Source organism: Sphaerodactylus townsendi, linkage group LG03 (genome assembly GCF_021028975.2).
Source record: "Sphaerodactylus townsendi isolate TG3544 linkage group LG03, MPM_Stown_v2.3, whole genome shotgun sequence".
NCBI lineage: Eukaryota > Metazoa > Chordata > Lepidosauria > Squamata > Sphaerodactylidae > Sphaerodactylus > Sphaerodactylus townsendi.
The window spans coordinates 24,890,932-24,911,072 of record NC_059427.1 but is presented as its reverse complement, the minus strand read 5'-3'; the positions used below and the strand labels follow the sequence as shown (position 1 = coordinate 24,911,072).

General features: G+C 44.2%; 1 protein-coding gene across 1 annotated transcript in view; it reads left to right on the top strand.

Annotated features, from left to right (window-relative positions):
- CFAP20DC (CFAP20 domain containing) overlaps window positions 1-20,141 on the top strand; it is a 195,279-nt gene that overhangs the window by 131,858 nt on the left and 43,280 nt on the right. The window contains exon 13 of the mRNA XM_048487317.1: window positions 10,744-10,805. Within this exon, the coding sequence (XP_048343274.1) occupies window positions 10,744-10,805 (62 nt within the window). The remainder of the gene's footprint in view (window positions 1-10,743; window positions 10,806-20,141) is intronic.

The window sequence follows — 20,141 nt, the reverse complement described above, 5'->3', positions numbered from 1 at the left end:
AGCCTTACAGGAAAGCCTTTGTTCTTAGTAGAGAGGAGCAAGAAGGTATTTTAGTCTTTTGTTTTTATATAGGAACATTAAAATGTTTAGGCCATCCTTAGGGATTTCTTTTGTTTTCTTGAGTGAGCTTTTTTTTAAAGCATTTTATCTATATCTAACAAAAAGTCTGTTAATGAAAAGACCAATCCTGCAAGGAATATTACACATGAATAGACACAAACCAGATGTAAAGAGATTCCACTCAGATCATGTTGCTCCAACAGATTTCGAAATGTGTAACTTTGCTCAGGATTGTTCTGTGAAAAACCACCTCCAGCTATTCTGGCTCGGCAGGGAGCTGAGGTTCTGTTCCTTATAAGATGCAGTCCACAGAACAGCTCACAAAGAATTAAAGATAAAAGCATGTGAAGGAAAGTTGAGGGGCTCCAGGCTTACCTGACATTTGTTTGTGGGTCCCTATGAAAGCTGGGAAGGAGGCAATGCTTTGTCAGCTTACCGGGATAGGTGGGGGGAGAATGCAGCTCCTTAATGGCCAGTGAGACTATTATAATTATTATTGTTAAATTTTGTTTTTCATTATTTATTTGTTTTTCATTTATTTAATTTTTGTCTTGTCTTTTGATCTTGTAATTCTTTTATAATACTTTCTATTTTCTCACATAAAAAACACACACAAATACATACAACAGCAACAGCCAAAAAAATGTTGAAACCTATCAAAGCACAATGCATTACAAAGCACAGTGCACTATTTTTATTATTTTTGATCCTTTAATGAAATTGTACCTTTTGCCTTAGTTCTGATTTTGAGTGGGTTTCTAAGACAGTGGACCTCTGTATACTTTGGTGGAGTTTTCTTCTCTGCCTCTCGTATCGTTGGGCTGTATCTATCTAATTCCCCAACCCTTAAAAGAACAGACCAGGCCACTTTGGGTAACAGCATCATAGTGAAAAAGCTTGGTGGAATCTCATCAATTACAAGCTTTGGCTCGTGATGGTAGAACCCAGTGGCTGAGCTACGAGGGGGTGGAGGTGCGCTGTGCACCAGGAGCACCTGGGAGGCATGGAAAATCGCCCCCCCCCCCGCCCTCCCAAGGCACCCCCTTGCAGCGCCCTCGCACACCCCTTCCCACATTTCCCTTAGTTCCTTTCCTTTTCCTAGAACTTTTTCAGGCTGAAAAAAAGGTCTATTCACAGTACAGGCTAAAAACAGCCTGAGGAACTACAGTTCCCAGGAGACCTTGGGGCTCACAAGGTCTCCTGGGAAGTATAGTTCCCATCAGGCCGTTTTTAAGCCTGAACTGCGAATAGGCCTTTTTTTTTTCAGCCTGAGCTTTACCCCAGCCTTCAACTGTCAAGCCTCCATCCAAGTAATACGTTAGGCACTATACAGACAGTGATCTTAAGATGATTCTCATTAGAGGTAAAGTTCTACTGATCCAGGCAGGTAAGACAATGTGGATTTGAAAGCATGAATGGGATACTGATAGAGGGAGCAAGCTCTTTCCCCCAACCCTATAGTTCCCGACCTGGTAGCTCTCTCTCTAGAAGTACTTTGTGACATGTTTTCTTCCCAAACCGCCAATGTGTCCTCAGGCTTTGCAAGTCATTCTGATGTCACCAACTCACTTGAATGACAGCCCTTTGGTATGAGATTGGTTTTTGTTATGCTGCCTAATCTAGAGAAAGGAAGGTGTCTCAAGTGCAGTTTTAAGGAAAGGTCAGCGTTCACCAAAGAGGAATGAATGTGCAAAAACACAAAATGTTAACCTTTGAATGATGGGATATGACCAAACTTTTTCAAGAGTCGTTATAGAAGCCGACAGTCTTTCATTATATTCACTAAATTAGAGTCCAGTGTTTGTTTGTTTGTTTGTTTGTTTATGGGTTTTTTATACCGCCCTACTCTTGAAGGGCTCTGGGCGGTACACAACACAATTTCTACATATAGTATATACAGACAAAACCCCATTAAAACACAGTAGATTCAATAAAAATGGCATCAGCAATAACCCCAATTAAACCCTGCCAAGAAGGGGGAAACAGAACAAAAAGTGGGTCCCCTAGATGGCAAAGGGGACTCCGAAACGGGAGGAATGGAAGGGGCACCTCAGTCAGCGACTGGACACTCCAAAAGTCCGGTGGAACAACTCAGTCTTACAGGCCCTGCGGAATTCACCAAGATCCCGCAGGGCCCGGACACCTGGAGGAAGAGTGTTCCACCAGGCAGGGGCCAAGGCTGAAAAGGCCCTGGTCCAAGTGGAGGCCAGCCGCATCATTGAGGGGCCAGGAACCACCAGCAAATTGGCCTCTGCTGAACGCAGAGGCCGAGTAGGGACATATGGGGTAATGTGGTCCGGAAGGTACGAGGGTCCCAGGCCGCGTAAGGCCTTAAAGGTCAATACCCACTTAAGGCCTTAAAGGTCAATACCCAATAGCACTTTACAGACCAACAAGATGTTCAGGATATAAGCTTTCAAGGAACAAAGCTCCCTTTGTCAGATATCTAGTTCTTCTCCCACAGACCAGCATGGCTACTCTCCTGAAAGTGTGTTCACTGACAGTCTTATGGCAGCAAAGCAGGGACAGAGACACTTGAACCTGACCTTTATGTGAGATGAAGGAATACCCAAGGCACTTCACAGTTAAGTGCTGGCTAGGTGATCCTTTCAAATTCTAGACAATTTCTTTAATGATTATTACTTATTATAGCATAGGCAGCTGTAGTAGCCTTGACTTCGGAGAGTGTCGATGCATCTGTTAGGAACCCAAGATAGACCACAGATATTTTGCCTGATGTTAAAAGGATCTGTCCCCCTACTTGCCTTGATGAAATTAATGGCTCACTAATGGCCCAATCAGCCATTAGCTAATTTCTCCTTACTGCCATGACCATGGAGACACTGGCAATGTATGGGTATTCATCCTAACCTTGTTGCTTGTCCACATATTGCCCTCAAAAGCCCAGTTTCTGCTGCTGGTCCACATAGTCCAGTGGTAGTGAACCTTTGGCACTCCAGATGTTATGGACATTGCTGGAAAGGGCCATGCTGGAAAGGGCTGATGGGAATTGTAGTCCATAACTTCTGGGATGCCAAAGGTTCACCACCACGGACATAGTCCTTGCATCCCTGGACTAAGGATCTCCCTGACCTTAGGTCTCTGCGGTTATGCTACTGTTGGCACTTTGTGGGAGAGAGGAAGACTGAGGAAAATTTGCTGCCATGAATATTTTAGAACAAAGGCGAAGGATGACAGGGAGGCGAGGGATATGAGTATTGGGAGAAGAGTTTGGATTTTATACCCCGCTTTTCTCAACCATAAGGACTCTCAATGGGGCTCACAAACTCTTTCCCTTCCTCTTTTCACAACAGACTTCTTGTGAGGTAGATGGGGCTCAGAAGGTTCTGACAAAACTGTGACTAGCCCCAGTTCACCCAGCTGGCTTCATGTGTAGGAGCAAGGAAACAACCTGGTTCTCCATGTTAAGAGGCTGCTGCTCCACTACGCCACATTGGCTCTCACTATTAGCACTTTTCCATTGTGAATGCTGGAGAATACTTGGGATTCTCTTCTGTACTTATAAGGAAGGATCAGAACAATATAAATTGAACTGAGCCAAGGGGAGTTCACCCATTACTATTCATGAGTATTTAGTAGTCCCCTCTCTCTAGACCTGTATGGAAGTCATTTTAATTAGGAGTTGGTTCCCGTCAAATGCTTAACCCAACATCAAATTTATTTGAAAACATTTTGCCGAACTAATCAGCCATGTAAAAGCCAAGTAATCATTCAGTGGGCTGATCGCCTTTATGCCCTGTGACCTAGATGCTGGGCCTTCAAAGTTGTTTTATTTTAGTTTAGAAAGTTGCTTTACTTTAGTTTAGGAAGAAGGAAGGAAAGAAAGTTTTATGCGATGTCAGGTTGACATCGCCAGCAATTGACATTCTTTGCTTGTTCACGAAGCCACTGCAGAAAGCAAAGCTGAGAGGCAAGCTTCCTTAAGCTGTCCTTCCCAACGTGCTTCAGCTTTTTGTTCAGTGGAAATAATGAAAAAGGTTCCTCCAGGATCTTGACTCCACTGTTGTTGTCTTTTCCTGAGAAGCCAGTATAAATGCCAGTGGAGGACCAGTCTTTACAGAGTGCTAACTCACAAGTTCCCCCCGACTTTATTCACAGAACTGGTGAAAAGATATTTAACTGAAATCTCAGCTTCAAATCCATTACATGTCAAACTCATGGTCCTCCAAATGTTATAGACTACAGATGTGGCCCTCCAGATGTTATGGACTGCAGTTCCCATCATCCCCTGCCAGCATGCTGGCAGGGGATGATGGGAACTGTAGTCCATAACATCTGTAGGGCCGCGAGTTTGACACCTGTTTTCTTTTTGTGGCCAAAGGCTAAACACGAAGTAGAAAGCCACTGAAAGAGACTCTGGACAGTGAGGGAGACTTTTATTTCATCACCAGATAAGCGCCTCGGCCTTTGTTCGCCTGAGTCGTTTTAGGATCATAAAATGCAGTAGTTCATTCAGCTTTTGTTTTGCTTATTTGTGTGTTTGTTTAGCATATGTGTATGCTGCCTTTCTTTCATTGCAGGGCCTTTTGGCAGCTAACATTTCTAAGGGTAGGGTCCATGGCTAAGGTGACCAGATGGTCACCTTTGTGAACCGGGACGTGGGGTAGGTGGTCACATGCGCACGCAGCCGCAGGAGCGCGGGAGGCTGCCGCACTGCCTTGCGCCCCGGAATGCAGTGCAGCAGCCTCCCAAAACTCGGGACAATTGCAATAACCCGCGGGACGCGGGACAAATTGTTTGAAGGCAGGACTGTCCCGCCAAAAGCGGGACGTCTGGTCAGCCTGTCCATGGCTTAGTGGCAGATCACCTGCTTTGCATGCAGAAGGCCCTAAATTCACACGAACACACAAAACTGCCTTGCACTGAACTAGATCACCATTCACATGAGCCCCCCCCCGCCTTGCCTACTCAGACTGGCAGCTGCTCTCCCTGATTTCTAATGGAGGACTTTCACATCACCTGTTCCTTTTAGCCAGCGATGGCAGGGATTGTACCTGAGACCTTCTGCAGGCCAAGGAGATATTCTACTACCAAGCCACAGCCTCTCCCCCTATCTGTAGTATCTGGATAATAATAAATGATGCAGAAGACCTGATGGGAACTATACTTCCCAGGAGACCTTGTGACCCCCAAGGTCTCCTGGGAACTGTAGTTTCTCAGGCCGTTTTTACTCCGAACAGGCCTTTTGCAGCCTGAAAAAGTTCTGAAAAAGGAAAGGAACTAAGGTAAGTGTGGGAAGGAGGGGCGCCGCGGGAGGGCAGGGGGAAAGGGGCGGGGCCTGGGGGCATGCGCCTGGTGCACGGCGTACCCCCCATCCCCTTGTGGCTCCGCCACTGAAGAGGAGATATAACTGGAGAAAGCCGACTGCCTCAAAGTGGTCTGCCTTGGACTCAGTTAGTGGCTGTACAGGTCTAGGCAGTGATAGGAGGCATAGGTCTCCCCAGTTGCTTTTTCCTGTACTGCTGGCTTAGCAGTGCTGCCAGTGCTTGGCAGAGGTCTGGCCATGGGCACCCAGTGAAATGGTCTCGTGTGCTGCTACAGAGCACATATGCCAAGGGTCTCCTGCCCCTAGTCTACTTTGGCTATTGGCAGTTCTCCAATGTCTCAGGGGAGAGATCACCGACCACCTGATCCTTTTAGCTGAAGATGCCGGAGCTTGGACTTGGGCCCCTGAATGTGCAAAAGAGATGCTCTGCCCCTGAGCCGTGGTCTTTTCCCACCATGTTTAAGGTGATCGGTGCTTGCAGTTCTGAAGGCAAGGAAGGGAAAGATGGCAGTCAAGACAGCCCTCAGGTGAGAGGCGGTAACTGTGGTGTAGCTGCCAGAGTCCCGTTGCTGGGCTGAAGCAAGAGAGGAAAAGAACATAAGGTTCTTTTCCTGCGAATTCTCTTTCCCGCTCCCTCTGTTCTTGCTGCTCTGCATGTGTGCCGAGCAGATCTTTGGCACACAATAGTTTAATTGTTTGCAAAGGAGTGGACAAGGCAGGGAAAAAATAGGGAGAACAAAGGCTACAACGTGGGTAGGTGGAATTATACCCTGTCATCTGCCATCTCGCCGGCCCACACTTTTGCAAAAGATGATTCAGTTGCACTAGTCAGTTCACCAAAAAAAAAAAGAATTTAACTTGCAGCCACATTACAAGCTTTTTTAAAAAAAAATGATTAATCGGCTTTGGAAAGATAAAGGATAATGAAGGGAACAGGATGGAAATGTAGTGCTTTGAGACTGGTAAATATGTGCGCGGAAGTTTGTTTGCATATATAAAACTTCTTAGAGACCCAGTGTGGTGTAGTGGTTAAGAGCAGGTGGACTCTAATCTGGAGAACCAGGTTTGATTCCTCGCTCTGCTGCCTGAGCTGTGGAGGCATGTCTGGTGAACCAGATTAGCTTGTGCACTCCAACACATGCCAGGTGGGTGACCTTGGGCTAGTCACAGTTCTTTATAGCTCTTTCAGCTCCACCTACCCCACAGGGTGTTTGTTGTGAGGGGGGAAGGGAAAGGAGATTGTAAGCCCCTTTGAGTCTTCTTAAAGGAGAGAAAGGGGCGATATTAATCCAAATTCCTCCTCCTTTTCCTCCTCCTCCTCCTCCTCCTCTTCTTCTTCTTCACTGGATCAAGGCAGGGAAAGCTTGCAACCAAAGTAGGAGCCCTTTTTATAAATGTTGGGAAAATGATTCCTGTGAAAGCGTACAAGCTCTTTCTTGCCTGTTACTTGTAAGCGATTATGAGGCTTCATTTTCCTAATTCCTGATGTTCAAAATCAGTAGACCACACCTGTTCAACTATATAGGCTGGCAGCTGCCCCCCCCACCCCCAAAAATCATAAGACTTGAAAATGCAGTAAATTTATCACAGGCCATTTCTACATGGGCTGAAGAAGTGGCTGGCCACTGGCATAATTTATGCTGGTGGAGCCTCGGGACCGCTTGCATGGTTCCATGTGGGTGGTCCTGAAGCCGCCTCGGGGCAGCTCCACATGGAGCTGCCTCTGGTTTGTTTTGTTTACCTACCTTTTCTCCCTGCGAAGCTCTGGACGGAGGAAGGGACATACCCATGCTGCCCTCCAACCTGGGTCAAAGGGCAGCATGGGTGTGTCCCTCCTGCCCTCCAGAGCTTCACAGGGAGAAAAGGTAGGTAAACAAAGCAAACCGGCAGTGCCTAAAAGCGGCGCCCTCACACCAGCGTGCTTCACACGGCTCCAGCGGGAAGACGCCGCTTTCCAAAAGACTCACTCATTGAGCAAGTCAAGAAAGTAGTGTTTTCCTGCCATTTGTGGGGGGGGGGGGAGCATGGTGTTGCTGAGCTGCAGCAGCAGCATAAGAACATAAGAACAAGCCAGCTGGATCAGACCAGAATCCATCTAGTCCAGCTCTCTTCTACTCGCAGTGGCCCACCAGGTGCCTTTGGGAGCTCACATGCAGGATGTGAAAGCATGGGAGCTCCCAAAGGCACCTGGTGGGCCACTGAGAGCAGCCATGTGAACAGCGCTGCAGGGATGGTGTTTTTACCGTCCCTGAGGCTCTGTTGTTGGCCCATGCAGAAATGGCCACAGTGTCATACTTTCTAATTTTCTTGACACTACAAGCCAAGAAACAATCTAAGAATTCAGAGTCCTCATCTTCATCTAACAGAAGGCACCTGAAGGCCTCCCATTACATGTAAAATACAAAACATTTTTCCCTCTAGAATGGATGCACTGCAGATTTTTCTGCTATTTGCCGAGCTGCCAAAATTGCTACACGTAAAGGTCCATTGTTTACTCGTTTTGCCACTTGACTTTCAGAATTGTTTTACCACTTACAACTTCCTGGCTACTGGAATGGTATCTTGTGTAACAATTATGTTGACAAGCACAGTTAAGACATGTCCCAGCATCATTTCTGCTTCTGAATAAGTATCCTTGTCCTCATTCTTGTGTTTAAAAAATTAAACACAAAAAAATGGGGTGGGGGGGATTAAAGTTTCCCTTGCCGTGACGGTTCATAGAAAACCGTATTTTGTGTGTTCTTCTCTTGTGTGGGAGATAAAAATCTTTTATCTTTCAAACTAATCATATTTCTTCCCAGTGTTACTTTCTCATCAAATCTCTGCTGATTTTTTTTCCGTATAGATTATGGGCATCTCCTCCTCAAAAAGCAATGCTTTCCCCCTCCTAAATATTGGCTAATTTTACGTAACTTCTTTGTTCCTTCGTCTAATTTGTGACAACAGCACCACCACAAGGCAGTTTATGTGCTTGTATTTATTTTCGTGGTCGGTTTTGTTTCCTAGATGCTTGAGTAAAAAAAAAAAATACTCTCATTATTGCATGGAAGCGGCATTTTTCCCCATTGAATTTGTTCCTTTGGACTTGGGATTTTGAGTCCACTTTTAGGTTTGGAATCTTTGGTCTGAGGTATGATGATTATGACATGTCTGTGTTATTTGTACCTTTCATTGTGTTGGAAGTGAGGAAAAAACTCTCCTTTGATTTTCAAAAATCCAGAATCCTATATAGCTAAAAATGCAGGCAAATGTGTGAACAGATGCCCACACGCAAGCATTAAAAGTGATGCACTAAAAACTGTATTTTATGGCCAATGATAGTTTACTAAGAATGGAAGCTTAATAACTAGGCTGTCAGGGAGAAATATTTGAAATATAAATTGTTTAGCAGCAGCTCCAGACTGTCAGTCCAAAAAGAATACAATTGCTTTGAGAACTGTACATTACTCTTGTCTCGATGTCAGACTGCAGTAATTTCTTTCAGGTGACATATAAATTGTCCTAAAATTAAAAAATTGCCCACTTTCTTATTCTGTGGGGGGGGGGGGGCATTTTATTTTAAAAAATGGTGAATATTTCTTTTGAAAAGGAATTAGACCATTGTATTCCAAATCAATTTTATGCCACATTTCTGTGCATTTGGTCCACTGCTGAAGACACTGGAATCTGCACGGGGTTTAAATGTGTGAGGTGCCAAACTAGATTGACATTGAGAGATCTATGCATGAATCTTCTGCAGTTTTTTTTAACAGGGTAGGGGGCCTTTAAGTTTGGTACAGAGTCCTGAGTCTGGCGGAGGGAATTAACAGTAGCCCCTGCTACATTTTCCTAGGCTCATATGGTGCAAGTATGTGTGTACTATCTCCCCCCCCCCCCCCCCCCCCCGAAAAAAAGCAGCAAACAAGGGCCAGCTGGTTTTTGGCAAATGACAAAGGATTAAGCCCTCCACGCGCACACACACACACACACACACACACACACACACACACACACACACACACACCAGTGCTGATCTAAGTCCTCCTTCCCATCTAAGCCCTCCTTCCCATTTTGGAAAGCCACTGGAAGATCTATTGAAGATCCATGTTGGGGGTGGGAAAATCAGCCACTCAGGTAAGCCCATAGGAGGGCCGCTTCAGCATCCAATCACCGTCAAGAAGAGGGATGAGATGTTGGAGGGAACTCTAGAGGAGAGAGCAGAGAGAGTGAAAGGTGGCTCTTCCCGGCAGCATGGCACAATGGTTTAGCTCTATCTCTGGGAGAAGATGAGAGTCCTCGATTGTTAGGCCTGTTTTGGCTGATGAGCAGATCTTGTGCAATTTAGACTGACTGGGGAAAGGGCAGGCTGGTGTGGGTGGAATCCTGTGTGTGTGAGAGTATCCAACCTAATGGCTGGTCCGCAGAAGCCTGTTTGGGCCTAAAAGCATTGTAGAAACATCTAACACTCTCTGAAGTCATAACCAGTTTAAATTTTTGTGCCTCGGCCAGGTTTATACTTTGTTTACCTGGAGATCTTTACTGCTGGTTCGTATCTTTAAAACCAATCAGTAAATCTTCCGAGTTGTTTATATAGTATTCCAACCTCAGTGAACTCCATAGGGAAAGAAAAAGCCTTGTCAGTTGTCATATGTGTAATGGAAGCTGAGAAAAAAAATGCAAAAAAATTATCACTGGTGCTTCTTTCCATAAATGATTGTAGTTAAACCTTTGCCCTCATCTGTCAGGCCAAATTGGTATTATTTTCCTGACATTCAAAGGAAAACAACATGCTGCCTTTGAGGAGGCAGCTCTGATCAGTCTTGCACAGTTGAATTCTCCCCTGCCGGAAATTCAGACTACAAGGGTTGACCGTATTTGCTTAGACAAATCTTGATGACACCATGTAGACAGTGGTGGGATCCAAAAATTTTAGTAACAGGTTCCCATGGTGGTGGGATTCAAACTGTGGCATAGCGCCAATGGGGCTGGGCAGGGCATGACGGGGGCATGGCCTGGGCATTCCGGGGGCACGGCCTGGGCATTCCGGGGGCGGGGCATTCCTGGGCGGGGCTGTGGCAAGGACGCAGCCACTGCGCCGGTCCTTGGGCGGGAAACGAATGCATGTAGGCGCAGGCTGCCACGCATGCCAGTGCACCTCCTGCTAGACTGCTTCAAGTTCTGTGTGCTACTGCTGAGAGGAGGGGCGTAACTAAGGCCAAAATCACGTGGCAAAATCACCAATTAGTAACCCCCTCTCGGCACACACAAATAATTAGTAACCTACTCTCGGGAACCTGTGAGAACCTGCTGGATCCCACCTCTGCATGTAGATAAAAATAATGCTTTGATTCAGATTTTGACGCAAATGAAAGAAGTTTGGCAAAATAACTTTCTCCAACCGCTCTTGTCTTCCGCAGCCAGTCAATCAAGGGTGTCACTATCAGAAAGAGATGAATCCCCTCTCTCACTCCAACCCACGGTAAGCTGTTTGAAGACCTGGCAATGAGGATGTTCTTAGAACAGTCTTCCTATCAGACCGATAAATGTGACTTTTTCTCCGGTTGACTCTGAAATCGTATTTTGAGCTGTTGAGTCTGAGAAAGAAATGCCGTTCAGCCCCACTCTGACTGCATACAGTTTTGCAGCTGTAAGCATGCATGCACATGAAGATGGAGTGTGTATGTGTAGTTTACACCTGCAAGAATCATGTAAATTTTGGTGCTGTGTGGTTTCCGGGCTGTATGGCCGTGTTCTAGCAGCATTCTCTCCTAACGTTTCGCCTGCATCTGTGGCTGGCATCTTCAGAGGAGTCAGATGCAGGCGAAACGTCAGGAGAGAATGCTGCTAGAACACGGCCATACAGCCCGGAAACCACACAGCACCCAAGTGATTCCGGCCGTGAAAGCCTTCGACAATCATGTAAATGTCTGTAAAGTTAGTCATACAGTTAAAATCTGACACTAAAGCTTAAGCTGAAATCTCCATCGCCCCCACCACCCTTTCCAACCCTCCTGTGCAAAGATGGAGCTCTATTGTTGAAGGCTTTCACAGTCGGATTCAACTGGTTGTGGTGGGTTTTCTGGGCTGTGTGGCCGTGGTCTGGTGGATCTTGTTCCTAACATTTCGCCTGCATCTGTGGCTGGCACTGTTACACAGTGTGTAACAGACTTCCCTCTGTGATACACCTCTGAAGATGCCAGCCACAGATGCGGGCGAAACGTTAGGAACAAGATCCACCAGACCACGGCCACACAGTCCAGAAAAGATGGAGCTCCTCATCAGTTCTTCAGGGAGACCCTACAAACAAGGACAAAGCGTCGGTCCCATTTCCCATTGGTGCTTATATTTTCCGCCTTTCCCATTCCCTCACGATGCTTGTGTAAAAGCAAGAAGCGCTGGCCTCACTAATTTAGCTTCATGGTTATGCTATACCTGGAAAATGCGAATGTGGGCAATGCTTCCTGGCCTCACTTTGGGACAAAAATGAGATGCCAAGCCGTTGCAGGGAGCATGATCACAACTGGCACCACGATCACAGACCGGCAGAAAAGAAACTCAAAGGGGAAAGAGAGCTTTCTTGAAAAGTTCCACCTCAAGCCTACCTCCCAAAAATTCTCAAGAGAACATTCAGCTAACTTGAGTGTACAGTATGTAGACAGTGGAACCTCGGTTTTCATTGCCTTCGGTTTTCATCGGTTTTGGTTTTCATCAATTTTTTCAGTGAGAAATTTGTCTCGGTTTTCATCAGTTTGCCTCGGTTTTCATCGATTTGCAGTAAGGTGCAAGGGGTTTGTGGAGAAAAATCACCCGGACAAAGCTGTTGCAGGCCGTGTCTGCAACTTGTTTAATGACAATGTCTTGCCCCATTTCAGACAAATCTTAAAGAGGCGTCAGAAACAGACCTCTTTGGACAGCTTTCTGGTGCAACATTGGTCCACTGGCTCTGAAGCTGATCCTAGTGTTATTGTTTGTTACTGTTTTCAGCATTAAACGCTATGTTTATTCACCAAAAATGTGTTTTGGTATGTTTTGGGGAGTGCCTAGAACGGATTAATTGGATTTACATTGATTCCTATGGAAAAATTTGCCTCGGTTTTCATCGGTTTTGGTTTTCATCAATTCTTTTCGGACGGATTACCAACGAAAACCGAGGTTCCACTGTATTTAGTCTAAAGCAGCATTTTCAAGTTTTTTTTACTTCAAGGGACATTGCCACAGGGAGCAGTGTTTTCACAAAACCTGGAGGATGTTCTAGAGACCCAGTCAGTTCGTGCACAGTACTGGACCCGCTTATTGCCTGTCTGAACTGAGAGTATACCTCAAACATAACCCAGACTCCTGTAACTGCCCATGATTGAGACAAATCAGTAATAGGGAACCAACTGTCTTCCAGGCAAGTTTGTCCCCTCTTACTGATCTTCTCATTATAGGACTCAGAGAGGTTTTGAAGAAACCTCCGACTTCCCTGTAACAGTTTGAAAAGCACCGGGCCTAGAGAAAACGTATCAAGGAAGCATTTTGACAGTTTGTGATTGTGTTGGGAAGGAAGGAGCATCTCCACTCAGAACAGAACACAGAAGGTTTCTACACACACAGCCTACTGCGATGTACGTGGGAACAGCACTTCTACCCTGTTGCCAGGGCACACGCCAGACAGGAAGTGCAAGGCTGTCTTCCCACAGTGAACATGTTTTAATTTGATTTTTGATTTGATATTTAATTTATATAAGCATGTCCTGAGGGAAAAGGATATCCCGAGGGAACATCCTTATATAAGGATGTCCTGAGGGAAAACATAAGGATGTCCGGCGGGAAAAGAACATGGGGACGAGTGTTCAGGTGGTCGTGGAAAACAGCCTTCCGTAGCAGAATATGCTGGTGTGGATGTCACAAATCAGACTACAACAGATGCAGAAGACATGAAACATAAGCAGAGTCCCAGGGAAAGGCATGGCCCTCTGCAAGATAAGTATGACACGAAATAAATATTGGCACCACTCTCTGTTTGCGTGAACGTTGTGTGAAATCAGAGATAGAAAATGGGAGAAAGATATTTTTAAATAACATTTTCATTCTAGATAGTGGGACTGTAATAGAGGAGCTAATATCGTTTATGAAAATGTCCTTTCCTCCTCTCTGTCCTCCCTGGTGATGTGTCCTCGTTGGTATAATAGCTGAATTCCGGAACTTAGAGGCTGGTGACATGCTCTTTGAGTCACATGAAGCATGCTTTATTGTGAATGAGGCCATTGGTCTATCTCGCAGAATTTTATATCTCCAGAGGACTCAGACTTTATCAGGTCTCCCTGCCAGCATGACCAATTGGCCATGCTGGCAGGGGCTGATGGGAATTGTAGTCCATAACATCTGGAGTGCCAAAGGTTCGCCATTATCCATATCTACTTTATCTGGCAGTGCCTCTTGAGTCATCCGCAAACTAGTCCTTTTAACTGGAGATGCTGGGAGTAGAACCTGGGACCTTCTGAGGGCAAGGCCTGTGCTCTATCCCTGGGCTTTCTTTGTGTGGGCATTCTTTTTGTTATAAACCTTAAAAGGCAGTGTGAGATATTAGGCCACAAATAAGCACATGCATTCCTATTGATTATTTTGGGAATGTTAATATTGGCCCAGATCCATCTTTTGGTAGAGTTGGTCATGTGCTCCTTAATTACCTTTTTCAGTGTGTCAACCATATTTTTTCAAGTAACTCTCTTGCTCTTGCTTGTCTTTTGATGGCCTTTTGAGATATGTTCCATCGACTTTTATCTTGTAGGAGAGATCACTCATTCCCTGGCATTTACTGATGTTAGTTTCAGACAATATCTTTTATCTCACTGATAAGGCCTGAAATTGATCCCATCCACTGATCCAGCTCTGCTCAAATCTGCTGGATTTTAGAGCATAGAGGATAATTTTGCATGTGTTTACCCAAGGCATAGGAGAGCAATTGTAGTATATAATTTGAAAAAATGAAAATTGTTGTGCTTAGAGTTATGTATAAGGCTAAATAGGTGCAGGGATGTGGGAATAATTAGTAGAGCCCAGATCCACTTACATCAGTGGTTCTCAACCTTCCTAATGCCACGACCCTTTAATACAGTTCTTCGTGTTGCGGTGACCCCCAACCATAAAATTATTTGTGTCTCGGTTCCTAAGACCATCAGAAATATGTGTTTTCTGGTGGTCTTAGTCGACCCCTGTGAAAGGTCGACCCCCAAGGGGGTCGCGACCCACAGGTTGAGAACCGCTGACTTACATTGTTTGTAGATATTAATTCTGTTTCTTATTCCTGCTCTGGAAAAATGGCCAGTCTTGGCAGCTGGAAGTGGTGGTACCTAAACCGGGTAAAGGCTTAGGTAGTTCTGCAATTCCTATATAATGGTAGCTATGGCAAGTCATTTATTCCCTTTATAGCTCACAACATACATTGTGCCGATTTTGAAAGAGGGCTGTTGTCTGACCTTAAAACAAGGAAGTCGGGTCTGCAATCCAGAACAGATCTCTTCCACAAGACAGCAGCTGACTTTGGCTCATTCCGCACATGCAGAATAATGCACTTTCAAACTGCTTTCAGTGCTCTTTGAAGCTGTGCAGAATAGCAAAATCCACTTGCAAACAGTTGTGAAAATGGTTTGAAAATGCATTATTTTGCATGTGCGGAAGGGGCCTTTGATAGAATTCTTGCAGGGATAGAAGGAGAAGGAGCTCTCAGCCCTCGTTCATCCTTTGGCCAGTTCTGAATACTCTTCACGCTTGCTGACACTGGTTAACCATCTCCATTTTGCAGAAGGAAAACTGATCCTTACATTTATTTTTATTTTATTTCTTTTACTTACAAAATGTATATTTCTTCTTTCGACCCAAAGAGGGCTCCAAGACGGCTAAAGAGCAATAGTATCCCTGTAGGGAATAGAGAGTGGGGGAAATCTAAATCTGTATCTCCCAGGCCCTTTATCCATTACATCAAACCTGTTCTATTTATTCCACAATATAGGGCACAATCTTCAACCCAGCTTGTAGGGAGAAGTTCATTTATTCCCCTTGAAGTCACTGAACTAAAATGGTAATACTCCAAAACACTCCACTTATAACTAAATTGAAGGATGATATGTATGTTTATCCTAAAAAAATGAAGGGAGAGAATCTAAAAATGCAAACATTGTCTTCCATCCTACTTTATAGTATTGGGTTTTTTTTATTTCTGAGATACACTGACAGACTGTAAAGTACCTGACATGCTACCGCCACCATAAATTCAGTGGCCCTTGTGAACGGCTAGAATGGTGTTACTGGGCTGTAAATATAGAGGTTGACACAATTATGAGGTCAGATTACATCATGATATAAAAACTGGAGGAGATGTATACAGTAAAGAAATAATATATAGCCTGAAAAGACTTGTTCCTCATTGTTAGTCTCTTTAAAATAGAGTGCTGAGCTGCTGCTCTTGGATAGATGTTGGTGTTCAAGAGAATGTGAGAGGAAATATTTGTTCTTCACATTTGTGTCTCTCACATCTATTTACCAGATTTCTTCCAGTATGGAAGAGATTGAACATTTGGGAAATAAATCCTATAAACAAAACTTCATGTAGAGGACAAGGTAAGATTATATTTGAAAATGATTATGGTTTGTATGGATCAGCAGGGTATATTACAGTAATCTAATTGTAGTGAAACATACCAAAAAAAAAAAAGGTTTGTTTAGATAAATAGCGTAAGGATGGGAAACCATTTCAGATTTCAGTAGGGGGTTTTGAGAACAGTTCACAATCCTGTTCTTGAATACACATGAGATTAAATAGCAGAGGGAAAACTAAACATTATTATGATTTTGTGTTCTGTTTACTTTTTATTCATCTTATTCAGTCCCTTTTTTTTTCAGTTCCGCTTTTATTTAGTACCACATTAGGAAAATGCATGAGCAGATCTACTGTGGTGAGATTTTGTCCTACTTTAAAATTCTACTAGGGCAAGCTCAACCCTCCCCTGGAGCCAGTGCAACCACTATCCCAACCCAATAACCATGTGGTCTAAGAAAGTTTCTTCTTCACTGCTGATCGAGCAAGTTCACCCTAGCATCGGTTGGTCTTCATTCAACGTATTTTTTTTTCAGAGCTGCTTCTTATTCTACTCGGTAATGGCAGTGAATTTTAGAGCTGGTCAACCAACTTGTAAGAACTGTGTTTTTCTTATCAGCCACCTCATTTGTTCCTGAATGGCTTAGTCCCCCTCCCACCCTGAGGCAGATGACCAGTTCTGACTCTATAAAATGACCCGGAAAGGTGTCTTTAAGAAAAGCTCCCAGTGTGAAGCTAAAGTAACTCAAACTTAATGCTCATCGCCTCTATTTACTTTGCTTGGGAGAAGGGCACAATGTCACAGTGTGTAAAGCTTGTCAACAGTTTACACAGAAGGTTCGTCGAACAGGGCACCTAAATTAAAAGCTGCCTTCTAGGAGAAAACTCTTTTGTCTTCAGACACACACGAAGTCCAAATCATGACTCAAGTCCAATCCAAAGCATCACTGATCTCATTCAGTTCTGGACCTGGAACCACTACCTGAATTGTAGGATTCACCTCTTCCACATCCAAGGACGCCATCCATTCAGTCCCCATCTCTACCCCATCTGTTCTCTGAAGAAGTGGACCAGGATCCAGTCTAACTACTGAATCCAGACCAACCACCGAACCTGAGGCAGTGCTGACCAGACACCTCTCCTTTGTCTTGTCCGCTCCAAGGTTCCCCTCTATGCCTTGGCAGCCTTATCCTTATTTTATATCTCCAGCATACTTACAAAAATAGGAAGCTGGTTAGATCAGTTCCAAGGACCGATCCAACCTCTACCTCCCCACCTCACCCATAGAGACTTTCAGCTTCATCAACAGGTGCTGCACCATCAGCAGCCTCTTACATGGAGTCCATGATCAAAGAAGCTATCCCTGGATCCGAGGCCAATGGAGAGTTATCATGCAGAGTTATCATGCTGCACTAGTGGGAAGGAGAAAGTTGGACACCTTGGGGAGGAAGATTTATTCTTCTGCACTCAACCTGCAGATTTTTAATTATCAGGCTATTGTGGCCAGTTAGCAGTTATTCCTTGTGTGTGGGGGGTGGGAATGAACCGTTGTTTAGATTTGTTCCATGAGGACAAAAAAATTATTTATTTATTTATTTTATTTATTTTTTTGATTTTTATACCGCCCCATCCCCGAAGGGCTCCAGGCAGTGTACAACACAAAAGAACAACATAATCAATTAAAACATTTAAAAGCAGCGAAACCATAAAACATATCTAATAAATATAATAAGGGACAATAAAATAAATGGCGTTCAACAGTCTACTACTATAACTCCCACCTCTCCCTCAAAAGGGAGGAGCAGTGGCGTCCAACGTTCCAATTCTAAAAATTCCCTCCCCCTCCAAAAGGGAGGAATGGCGAGTCTAACATGACAATTGGCCCAGATGTCAGGGCCAAAAAAATTCCTTCCAAAGCTACTACAATTAGAAGCCATAAGATTATCAAAACAACAAATAAATGCTGTGGATACATCTTCCAAAGCCATGGCTGTGTCAACAGTATTGGGTACCCATGCATGGCTGTGGGCAACAACACTATGGCTTAATGCACAACAGAGGATGGAGGATGTTCCATTTAAGGGATCAACATTCTTCTCTGAGAAAATGGATGACACATGGTTGCAGGTAAAGAACTATTCCCACTATTGTGGATGTTTGGCCCAGTGCTTTTTCTTGCAGTTTTGAAAACATGGTTAGTTAAGCATTTGAGAAGAGAAGTAAACTCAGCATTTTCAGAAAATGTTTATGAAAACAAAGTAATGTGCTGTCACTTTCTATTTAGGAAAGCATTTTTATAAACCTTGGCTCTGCCTCCTTCTCTCCAGATGTCCTAAAATTGAGTCAGTGTCATTCCAGGTGCTTCCTAAGTCACCACCTGAAATTCAAAGATCCAAAAATCAAATAGCTGTGTGTGTGGTTTTTTTTTCAAAGTAACTACATAAAAGAAGTTCAGGTGATACATTAATATTTCATTTTTGGGCTTTCTATCAAAGGATAATCATTTTACTTCACTAATTTCCCATGTGAAGTAAATTATCACATTTCTAATCAAACCGAGCCTATAAATCTGTATACACTCATATGCAGAAACACTTGATTATTAAGAGCCAGCATGATTGAGTGGTAAAGAGTAGTAGACTGTAATCTGAAGAACTGGTTCACTCTTCCACATGAAGCGTGCTGGGTGACCTTGGCCCAGTCAGTTCTTTCAGAACTCTCTCAGCCCATGTGGAGGCAGGCAATGGCAAATCACCTCCAAATGTTCTCTAGTGTTGAAAACCTTACAGGGTCAGTGTAAATCAGCTGTGACTTGATGGGACACACCCCCACACGCACAAAAGAAGAAACTACCAGCCGAAGGACTTCTGAGATCCACTAAAGAGTAGAGGGAAATGCCATCATTTGAACTGTAGTCTTCAGAAAGTTGATAAATGTTTTGATCTGGCCTCAGCCTCAGGACAAGGTGCATAATCAGTTCAGGGAGATACAAGCAATGCACTCAAACCCAGCAGAACTAAAAAGGAGGCAATCTATCTGATGATGTACCTAAATGGGAATGGAAGGTATTCGATGAGCATCCAGCTGTCACCGCAGCTCAAATTCTTTCTGTTGGCAAGGGCTGTTATCTCTGTGTCATAGTTTGAGGCCCCTTCCACACACGCAAAATAATGCATTTTCAAACCACTTTCACAACTGTTTGCAAGTGGATTTTGCTATTCCGCACAGCTTCAAAGAGCACTGAAAGCAGTTTGAAAGTGCATTATTCTGCATGTGCGGAATGAGCCTGAGATAGTGGCCTTCGTCTATTCAGGCTCCATTAGCTTTGCAGTTCTGCTTTGCTGATCAGTGTCAAAGGGCCTCCTGAATTCCCAACCAAAATGAAAATTTTAAGTTGATTTCAAAGACCTTGACAAAAGATCATGTCAACAGAAAAGAGGTGACGCTCAGCCTCCTGCTGAGGAATTGCAGGCAACACAGCCAAGGAACTTTCCCCCCAATGCTGAATGAAACCATCCTGCACAGGTACACAGTGAATAGCTGCCCTCTTGTTTATGTGCTCGACAGGAGGACGGTCATCATCATAAATAAAAATAAATAAAACCTTTCCGAGTTTATTTTCATCTGCTCAGCTCTTCCCTTTTCGTCCTTTATATTTTATCCCGACATAAGCAACCGGCTTTTTGATCACTGGAAGAATATCAAAAGTGTTGCATGGTTTAAGGCACACAAGAAAATAAGGTTCACTCTGATATTTTGTCCCTTCTGGGTGTGCTATCAGCTTGCTTATGACTTGCGCTGGGACTCTGATGTGGTAGTGATTGTAAGCCTCTTGGTAAGACCTGACAGATAGGAACACAAAAGTGGAGTATAAAGTTAGTAAATAAATTGCTAATACAGGTTTATATTGCTGGATATTTTCATCCAAATTCTAATTTGCCTGTCTTTCTATAGCCCCATTTATTTGCTTGCTTACATTTCTTCTGAGGGAAAGTAGGAATAATAAAGACATACCTTACTGATTTGAAAAGAACAGGGTCCTGTCAGTGCAGAGGCGTAGCTGGGCCAAACTGCGCCCAGTGCACAGTCTATATTTTCCGCCGCCCGCCCCCCCACAACGCCCCAGCGCCCTCCCCCTTCCCACACTTACCTTGATTCCTTTCCTTTTCCTAGAACTTTTTCAGGCTGAAAAAAAGGCTTATTTACAGTTCAGGCTAAAAACGGCCTGAGATCTCC